Here is a 10,798-nt window from a genome sequence, read left to right as displayed (position 1 = left end):
AATTGGTAACGATTCATTTCAATGGTGTTCAGAGCGCAAACGTACGAAATAAAACTGCCTGCCCTTTTCTCCTTAGTATACGTGTGCGCCGTGAACACCATCGAAAATATGATTGCAATGAGCATGTCTAGTACCTGTACTTACTGCTTGCGCAGACGCGTTGCGACTATATTAATTTTGCTCCCAACCTGCATACTTGCTGTATGTAATCCTTCTAGGTGCGAGGAGCATGTGGTAGAGCGTGTCCTCCGATATTGCGACGGCAATGGTGCGCAGGGGCGATCTATGAGGGCGCGGTTAGCGTTTGTTGAAATCCTGTAAATGCGTCAGTGCTACACGTAACTGGCGCCGAAATTGCCCCGAGTTGACGAACCCATGTATGCTTTGCCTTGTTCGATGGGTGTTTCACAATCGTGAGATAAGCGAGCGCAGGTATTGAGGAACATACGATTGTCACTCTGCAATCACCATTGTACCAGTGCTTAATTAAAGTCAGGGGAGGAGGAACCCGCCGTGGTTGCTCAGTGGCTATGGTGTTGGGCTGCTGAGCACGAGGTCGCGGGATCGAATCCCGGCCACGGCGGCCGCATTTCGATGGGAACGAAATGCGAAAACACCCGTGTGCTTAGATTTAGGTGCACGTTAAAGAACCCCAGGTGGTCAAAATTTCCGGAGTCCTCCACTACGGCGTGCCTCATAATCAGAAAGTGGTTTTGGCACGTAAAACCCCAACTATTATTATTAAGTCAGGGGAGGAGGAGGCTGCCGGCCCCACCATTTTTTTTTTTTTTTTTTTTGAGGAGGGGCTCGGCACCGACTCGGCAGGTCAACTTGAGCACGGCGGCACTCATTCGACAAGCGCGAGGTGATTTTATTACCAGTGTAGTGCCTCGCGCGGGGCAATTCTAACTCTCCAGTTTTTCGATTGATTTAATCGCGATCAGTCGGTTGATGTGGCACGAGCAGAAACAGGAGAGCAGGTATTGTACTGCTGCATGCATTTCCCCGAAGCACTGCACATGACGGTCACCACCCTTGTTCGAATAAGGTTCTTTGCACAACACACTGTATCGTGAGCCACCTGAGCGAGGAACTACTTGCTCCTGAATTAGTGTAGGTTCAACTTGGTTTGTTTATTACGTTGCGAGTTAATTTTTATTAGTTTAGTTTTGCATTATGTGTGCTGGTGTTACACCAAAGACGCATGCATTTCGCTCACTTTTGTAGCTAATCGATGGAGGCGAAATGTGAAAACACCCGTGTACTTAGATCTAGGTGCACGTTAAAGAAACCCAGGGGGTCAAAATTTCCGGAGTCCTCCACTACGGCGTGCCTCATAATCAGAAAGCGGTTTTGGCACGTAAAACCCCATGATTTTAATTTAACTTTTGTAGCTAAGTAGGTGTGAAACCATAAAATATATTGTTGTAGTGCCTGAGGTACGTTGTCAATGAAACAAGGTAAATAATGTTCAGGGTTGCAGCTAGACTTATTTGCTTTGAGTGTAACGCTTTATCTCCCGGGTTATTCTTGAAGAAACGTTAAGTGCCAAATTTTTTCTAACGGCTTGATTGAATCGGCAATTAAACGATGGAAGCCGGGGACCGGCCGACATGTCAGTTACATCCTGGTGATTTTCCTACGTGCTTCTATTCCTTACCCTGTTCTGTTGCCGAATCCTGTGATTCAACCCTTCACTGATTACACACACACACACACACACACACACACACATACATACACCCTTCTCAGCTCGCGCTAATGTGACGTTATCGGCGTTTGTTTTGATGACGCTCTAACAACACTTTGCGCGATTGGACAAATGCGCGAGTGCGGGTCAGGAAGCCTTTGCCCCGATTTTTTCTTTAGCCAAATTCCGGCCGTAAATGCGAAGTCAACACGTCCATTCTCAGCGGTGGACCTTTCTTGGACCGGCGCGGCCTTATCTGCCTGCAGCTCCGCTGCTGTCAGTTGTCGAAGATGGCGGTTGTGCTTCATGCGTCTGCGGCGTACGAGCAACGAAGTGCGATTCGTTTTCTGTGGAGCAAGGGGACGAACGCCTATGGAAATCCACAGGGGATTTCAACGCATGTGTGCGGAAAGGCGTCTCGCTTTGACAAGTCTGAGGTGGTGGTGTTGCGAGTTCGCGAGAGGCCGTGAAGACTTGCATCACAATGAGCGTTCGGGGAGGCCACGCGCGCGCGAATTCCTAAACCAGGGGCATCTCAAATTTAGTGCTGCGACGGGACAAATGTCTGTACCGGAGCGCAAACTATGCGGGAAAATTGTCTAAGGTTACGTATACTAGTACATATATTTGTAAATTACTTGTGTGTACATTGTTTTGGCTAATAAAAAAAATAGGGGCGAAGACTTTCTGATTCGCCCTCGTATTAAAAAAAAAAAAAAATGGCGGGTGCGTCGTTCGCATGCAAGGAAGGAGAAATTTCGGCTGCGGTTGAGCCTTGGAGCCCGCGTCAATTGGGTTTGTCAGTGACACACTCAAGCCCGATGTGGAGTGTAAAGCGAGTCTTAAAATGCGACGTCTCCGTCCTCACGGCGCGAGTAAGAGGCTGAATATATATATATATATATATATATATATATATATATATATATATATATATATATATATATATATATATATATATATATATATATTTTTTTTGCAGCCGTACTGTGATGTGAAAATGGGAGGACACGTCGGGTTTTGTTTAAATTTCGAGGGCGTTCTCTTGACGTGGGAAAGAAAGGGCATACGCAGCCAAGCGAAGCTAGATTTTCTTGGACTGGGCTATAAAAAACCTAGTACCACAACTGTACGCACTGCTAATAACAATAATGAAAAAATATACTGGTTTCTTTTTTTTTTGGGGGGGGGGTGATGAAATAAAGCGATAATTTGTTTTCTTTCTCTTTTTATCGAGAGCTATATGCAAATAAAATCTGCAATCTGCAATTTTCCTAGGCAGCACACCATCGTTGGACTAAACATGGCCCAAATGCTATTGCCAGCACTGGCCCAACGCTGGCATATGGGCAAAGTGCTGCCCAATTGATTGCTGGCCTAGAGATAGAGCCAAGATCGGGCGAACCAGTGGCGTAGCAACAGGGGGGGCCGGGGGGCCGTGGGCCCCGGGTGCACGAAGCCAGTAGGGGGGGGGGGGGTGTCATATACGTCTGAAGACACCCGAAAATTGTCGATATCCTCGCCTTCCTCGACTACACCCGGGGAGGGGGGGGGGTGACAGAAGAGCTAAGGGCCCCGGGTGCCAGACGACCTAGCTACGCCACTGGGGCGAACATCGCGTCATTGCAACCGCCAATGTGTTGATATATACTACGGTATAGGGCCTGCCCTGGGCCATATCGCTGCCATGATCTATGCCAGCTTTGAGCCAATGCCCGCTGTACGACGATTACAGTTAGTACGCTGGCATGAGGGTACGCAGCCATTATTACCGTGAACCTTTCGCCAGTGGTATTTTTTGATAGCAGTTGTCCCCGATCATCATCAACGCAGGAAGCAAAAGCCTCGTATGCAAGCAATAACTGAGAAGAATACCGAGATACATTTCATATCAGTTTATTCGCAAATAAATAAGTACCAAACGGGCATTTTCCTTGGAGCTCAGTGGGCCACGCTGGGTTACCTTACAAAAGTTGTCAAATACAGTAACAAAGTGTCACAGAGGCATCTTCCGTGGAGATAAGTGCGCGACGGCGGGTTAAGCAGGTCCCTGTGAATAGTTTAGTAAGGTGCCGAAGACGATGGCCTGAAAGAATGCTGATCTGATAGGTAGAATAAATCTACAGTAATTAGCGGGACAATCGTTTTGTTTCAGTTAAAAAAAAACTGCGCAACAAACGTCTCTGTGGCTATAGCCTATAGGTCGAGGCACCAAATTATATTACCGGTATACTTAATCGTAATCCAATTTTGCAAAGTGGAGCTTCGAGTAATATCTTTCTCGGGTTTGAATATCCTCGGCACGATAAAAAATAGTGTTCTGTTTATTGATTCAATTTACTTACAGTGTGAGAAGATGAGATGATCGATCGCTTTTCTTTTTTTTTAATTTCTGTCGGCGTTTTTCATTTTTAAGGGGGGAAAAAGATTTCATAATCACAGTTCAGACAACTTGGTATAATTTTTCTTTTTCTTTTTTAATTCCGGGCATTCTTTCTTTGGGAGCCTCATCCCTTGGGCGCTGCCATATAGGGACGCTTGCTCAGCCGTGGAATAATTTTTAGTTGTTTCGGTCAGGTGTGAGTTTCACAAGTTCTTCGCACGTTATTCTTTCGTTCATTTCCGCCCCCCCAAAAAAATTCCTGTTGATTTTTTAGTGAATACCGTACCTTCTTTTACAAATGCCGTTCGCATCTTGGCCGCTCACCCGCACTGAGTGTACGCCCGAGCCATCGGTGAAGGAAAACGAAGCGACACGTTCGCTCCGCGCGCACTGGCCCCGTGTTGTGCAGAGCAGCTGCTGGCACCATGTCGCTGGAGGAGGACGGCAAGGAACAGCGCTCCTCGCCAGACGGTGCGTATATATATATATATACACACACGCTCCGTGGGGGTCTTCCACGTGTTTTCTTGCGCCCGCGGAGTTGGCTTCCTTCGCACGCGCACGCTTATCAATATAGTAGCGACGGTGTCGAACCGCGCACCTACCTATATTCACTTCCACTTGTACACGCTATAGCTTCCACGGCAGAGCATCAGGTCCTGCGCCTTTAATAAGCGCGTGGAGCTCCCTTGCGACAGCTTCTTGACAGCATGGTGCGTACCTTGTTTTCTTTTTTTTTTTTTCTGTCGGCAGTATTGTCAAATTCGCCATCTTGTCAGCTCTGATTGGTCCAGAGGGCGGCTACGCGGCTTCTGATTGGTGCAAAGCAAGCAAGCGCAGCGGCGTCCACCACTGCTAGTTGCTTGCTGCTCCCTAGTAACGTTGGCTCCCTGGTTGTAACTACTGCTCCTAGTAGGACCGTCGATTTGCGGTTGCGACGGCGGCGTTTTGGTGGGAGCGAAACGCAAGGGCGCGCGCTCGTTTGAGTAGATTTATGTGCACGTTAAAGAACCCCGGGTCGTTAAAATGATTTCGTAGCGTTCTACTAGAGTCCCTACTACGGAGTCTTGCGCCCGCAGACTCTCGTAGCCTTGCAAGTGTTGCTACTAGCGGCAACGTGTCAAAGCAAAACTGGAGCCTAGTGTTGCTCTGACACGTTAAACCCCATGAATAAACCATCAGCGAGAACTATATTTAACCTTTTACCGCGTGGTGTCTCATATTTGATACGCACAGAACTACTACTAGCATAACAAAGTGTGTGTCGTCTTTCGTAGTCCTTCCACGCTGTACGTCGTTATTTTGATGAGTTACCGACTAGCCCAAGCAACCACCCTAGCATAACAAAATTTAAAAGAAATACTTCATGTTCACCCGAAATGTATGTTCACCCGAAATGTATGTCTCTACCCTAGCAATGAAATACGTAGCGACTTTCGCACTGGTAATAACGTTTTCGTTATTTTTTCTTCAGAAGAATGGGCGACACCTTGTCTCACAACGTGCAATAACCTGTTGCACAACGTGCAACAGGTTATTTCCACAGTTCATACAGTTGAAATCAGCGCACCAAAACTATCAGGGTGTTTGTTTACTCTTTATGAACCCACGGTGACGTTTCGATCAATAATTACATTCGTGTGGCTCTCTGGGACAAACATTACTTGTTCTATCATATATAATACAGCAAAGTAGATAAAGCAAGCAGTTATGAATCACAGATATGTTTCTACCCGGAATAATACATTTGGTTGACAAAATTGTTTTTCACGAGCTACACCTTTTCTTAGAAATATTTGCGATGCATGATAGGCAAGGAAGTGAAGTGCAAGCAGAGTTTACGATGAAGATAGTGTTGGGTCTGTCATGTCCCAGGAGCTAATAACAATAGAAGCGACAAATAATTATCGGAAGAACAGGAAGTAGGTTTTTTTTTTTTTTTTGCTTGCGCCAAACTCATAAAGACTACGCAAAGCAAGAATTATGTGAATTAATCAAGGATGACGTCATCAAGTTTCAATGAAACCTGTACTAGGTAAAGTTTTGAGAAATACGCTCCATCTCCTAAAGCAGTGTCATGTTCTTTCAATGGTTCTGATTTTATTTTGCAAGATTTCTGCAATTCACTTGTCTTTTTTGTATGGGCAAAAGATATACCCGTGACTGCATGGTGTATCATGTATGATACGCGACAATTCTTGCTCGTAAATTTGCAACCATACGTTTCGTGAGAAACGTGAGGTTGGTTTAGGCATATCTGGCCTAAACAAAGGCTTGTCTAATTTTTTTTTTCGCAACTCTATAAAAATTCACGCAGTCTAAGTGTACCCGCCGTGGTTGCTTGGCGGCTATGGTGTTAGGCTGCTAAGCAACGAGGTCGCGGGATCTAATGCCGGCAACGGCGGCCGCATTTATATGGGGGGCGAAGTGCGGAAACACCCGGGTACTTACATTTAGGTACACTCTATCAAGAACACCAGGTGGTCCAAATTATTTCGGGGCCCCCCCCCACTACGGTGTGCCTCATAATAAAATCGCTGTTTTGGCTCTTTAAACCCCATAATGTTTTTTTTTTCTTTTTCAGTTTAAGTGGCTGGCACGTACTTCGCGCTTGGACGTTCCTTGCAAAAAAAGAAAAAAAGAAAGAAAAACATTGCTCTAAGCTTTGCATGGGGTGCCGTCGTTCCCGCATGTGCAGGCCTTGTGTTATCGAGGTGTTGACCATGGCTTGATTTATGTACACCCTTTGAGGCTTGTCTTGTTCCTCAACGATAATCGTCATCAATCTTGCGCACATTAACACTCAGAAACGCCAAGTGTCACGCTGGTACGCGCACGCCGTTCGTGACCTGAAAAAGTACTGGGTAAAAGCAAGATAGGAAACGGTTATTTATTGTCCGGGGAATATAGATAAGCTCCAAAGGGTGAAAAATGATCTTTTTGCACACTCTTAAGAAAAGTTCGCAACCCTTTGGAGCCCATATCTTGTCCCACACCGATAGTCGTCATCTATCTTCATAGGTCACGAACGGCATGCTCCTTAGCGGCGTGACGGGCATTCTCGACAGGAAAGTAGCGAGCGCAGAGTTTTCCAAGAAAGGAAACGCAACTTGACGATTATTGGTGTGGAACACAATAAGCCCCGAAGAATGCAAACTTTAAGAGTGTACTTTTGCTCACGTGTTTACTTACCATATCTGCATGAATTAAAACGCAAACAAGAAATCACTGAACAGTACGCTTGTTACGTGTAATTACGTGTAGCTGCGGCATGTCATCGCGCCGCAGCTGGTTTCTAAACGTGGAGTACTCGCTAGTGCATACGTTTGGAAGTCTTAATTGAGAACTCTTTGGAATTGGGCCTCTGTCGCTAATGCAGGTGAACCAGAAAACAGGGCAGCGCATCGGAGTTATACTTTCGTAATTCTTCGCGTTTGACTTCTCGTCTGGTTTTCGCTGCGCAGGCACAATTCTGCGCGATCTACTACTGCACCTCGATCGGTGCACCGCGTGTTCTTCTAGCGTGGTGCAGTTAATGGGACGTCCCGATTTTGTCGCTCGCGTTCCCCGCCGTCATGAAAACGAACCGCGGGCGGCGCGGGGGGTCTTCCTCCGCGATCCCCAGCCGTGCTCGCTTTTTTTTTTTTTTTTTTTCCCCGGCGTAATTCACAGGGCCGTGCTCGCACGGCGGGGCAAGTTATTTATTTTTTTTCTCCCTACCTGTGGCGCGCTGGCGAGCGTGCAGTTGAAGTGTGCGAGTTCTTTTGAAACATTTTACACCCCTTTTTAGGCGAGCTGCCTTCGCACTGCCATAATGACCGTTTTTGTATGCTTGGTGGTTCAGCGTAGTATACAGCGTCCTGCGGCCAAGCGTGATGTCGGTGCTTGCGAAAATGACCGCGTACCGAGATTTCGTTTGCACGTCAAGTTGCCCTATGTGGTCGCAATAAATCCAGAGCCCTCCAATGACTCCAGGCTTGACTATCGGATGTTAACCCTGTCCATAAGGAAAATAAGGAATGTGAAGTACTCGCCACGCTAATTTCGCCGCAAGTAGTCCGTCAAAGTTGGCAGTGGGGGCGATATGTTAAAGCACTTGTGTACTTCATTTAGGCGCACTTGAACACAGCTGCTCAAACAAAATTAATGTGTGGTCGTGTATCAGCCCTCTGTCTAGCAACTGCTTGCTGGGGATTTGTGATAATGGAGCAGACAGTCGAGCCACCGCATGCTCAAGTGGTGGTTCTCGACCTAATGATTGCCGATTTAATGCCTGAACGTAGGGTGGTACCAGAGTTCTCCGATGCAGTACTAAGTTCTCCAGATAGCAGCTTGTGTCAGATTTGGACAGATTTGATGAACCGGGAGTATGCGTTTAATGTAATAGCTTATAAGTTGCTTGTTATGTGCCATCCAAAAAATACATGCTTAGGTGGACACCAATCTAAAGAAGTCGGTCAACGCGTGTTTTGTATTCCGAAACTTCTGACAGCACAGGTGGTGTTTCTGTTGTGCAGTAATTTCATGCTAAATAAACACTTTAAATATAAAGTTTGAAATGCAAGGGGAAGGCCTCGTATGTTTGCACATAGGTGCGTTTTAGTCATCCTATCTTTTCCAGCGATAACTGAAGAGCCATTTATGTTCAGAGATTTGACTCTGGCCCTAAACATATAAACATAAATGAAATTAAGCAGCAGCATGCTTTACAATATCGCAGTGGCAGCAGCAGTGGAGCCAGCAGTGGAGCTGGCAGTGGAGTCGGCAGAGGCAGTGCCGCAGCGCAGAAGAAGCGGCAGCAAACGTGGGGCCTGCGAGGTGCTGCCCTGCAGCAGAATGGGAGACATCTGGGTCCAGTGCTTCGCATGTTGCGTGACTGAGCAGCCCGCTCCGGTGAGATTGGCCTGTGAAATTCGTACTGCTGGTGTCTCTCTGTGATGTTGCAGCTACTGAAGTTTGACAAACTGTACGCACATTGTTGTTTTAAAGGTGTACTGACATGGAATTTCTGGCTTATCTTAATTTTTCCATTAAAAATGAAGATCCAAACCCTCTAAATTGTAGAAAAAGTACTTGCAGGCATTAGAAGACCTTGTATTATTTACTATACTTTTTTTCTACGAACCAGTTTTGGTTTTAGTAACAAAAAATGTGACACTTGATGATAGCTTAGTTCACTCAGTTTCTGCGTTCAGTATGGATACCACATGCTAGCACAGCAAGAAGAAACATGCATGTCACTCATAAGGAGGGCGAGTGCTAATGTCGTACCTGGCGTTAAAGCTACACACGTCAAGGAATATTGCTCTGCGTCACGACATCATAATGTCGATAACGCCAGGTCTAGATTTTCGAGAGCAACTTTAGCATCAAGATAATGTCTTCTATGTTCCCAAACTTCATACTAGCCAAGTTCAATGCTTCTACATTCAAGAAGCATGTGTCAGTTTCTACAGCTTAAAAAATTTGACACTACTGCTTTAAATGTTTATAGAAGAATCATGCATAATAACCATCAGTGCACGACATAAGTGGCTAGCTTCACTTTTACTTGCACATTACCGTTCCCTGAACCCTCTGGGTCAATGAGGTCAATGATTGTCACATTGGGTGAATTAAAGGTTGTCCCGTTCTACCTACAAGGATAGTTCTGAACACTGAGGCAAGAAATCTGTGTGCACACAAAATGTTCCTCAGAATGAATTAGGAGAACTGTTGCTGGTGCACTGCTGGAGTAATGGCTGTTGTTGCATTGTCTTTCGGTGCCCTTGCAGAAGCGGCGGCGACGAATCGACCGCTCCATGATTGGCAACCCAACAAACTTCCAGCACACAGCTCATGTTGGCTCTGGGGACATGAATGTTCATGTAAGTTGGCCACTAAGAAAAACTGCATACAGATAATTCTGTCCACAGAGTAGGCAGCTTAATACTGCAGGCCATGTTGACTCAACGTCCTTAACATTTCACTTGTGTTCAACTACGTCGGCAGCTCTTGCGTTTTTATGTGTTGTGTCTGTGCAATCATCAGCCTGAGACAGCACTTTACACATTATACGAAACCATGGCCTGAATATAATGTTGTTGGTCAGCTGGAGTCGCATGCTTAAATCCCGGCACTTTGCATTTATGGGAAAGCCAGCGGCTCGGAAGTGTGGATAAAGACACATATGTAGAAGTGAGAATGCATGAAGGGGAAAATGGCAACAGCACAGTATTTATTGTTCAGTGACTCATTGCGACTGATGTGCTTGCACCAAAAAAAAAAAAAAAAAAAAAGAAGCTGACATCTGGGTAGAATGGATGGAAGCTGTGTTACGGCTGCACCGCTGCAAGGTATCTTAAAGCAAGGGTTGCACTACGTGCCACTATGGTACTGATGCATGTTCACGCTATATCAGTGAAACTGCAGTATGTGGTCAAGAACGAAGAGTGCATGTGCAGCATTTAGAAGTGAAAATGGCAGCTTGTGTATAACTACCGCATCGCAACAAAACTGCTGTGAAAACAGTGAGATGATGGATTCGGAAATCAGACGGTGGGTGCTGTTCCTGCCACGTCTGATGAAGCTATCTGGCAAGCTCACCAATATCCAAGGAGTTTCTTGCAAGGTTGGGAGATGGAAAAAAAAAAAGTGGGGCGAGGGGCAGGAAGTTAATGCTGCACGCAATATGTGCTCGACATTGCTTCAGCTTGCTTTCATGTAGTACTATGCACGCAAAAAAA

The 10,798-nt window shown here is 45.9% G+C and overlaps 1 protein-coding gene across 1 annotated transcript in view; it reads left to right on the top strand.

Annotated features, from left to right (window-relative positions):
* Window positions 1-4,411: 4,411 nt before the first annotated feature.
* Window positions 4,412-10,798, top strand: part of Spec2 (CDC42 small effector protein Spec2) — an 8,952-nt gene continuing 2,565 nt past the window's right edge. Inside the window, exons 1-3 of the mRNA XM_075693397.1 lie at window positions 4,412-4,544; window positions 8,794-8,966; window positions 9,848-9,940. Of these exons, the coding sequence (XP_075549512.1) occupies window positions 4,499-4,544; window positions 8,794-8,966; window positions 9,848-9,940 (312 nt within the window). The 5' untranslated portion in view covers window positions 4,412-4,498. The remainder of the gene's footprint in view (window positions 4,545-8,793; window positions 8,967-9,847; window positions 9,941-10,798) is intronic.

The sequence above is a fragment of the Dermacentor variabilis genome, chromosome 5 (assembly GCF_050947875.1).
Source record: "Dermacentor variabilis isolate Ectoservices chromosome 5, ASM5094787v1, whole genome shotgun sequence".
Classification (NCBI taxonomy): domain Eukaryota; kingdom Metazoa; phylum Arthropoda; class Arachnida; order Ixodida; family Ixodidae; genus Dermacentor; species Dermacentor variabilis.
Note: the sequence above shows the minus strand (reverse complement) of the source record. Positions and strands in the feature narration are given on the sequence as shown.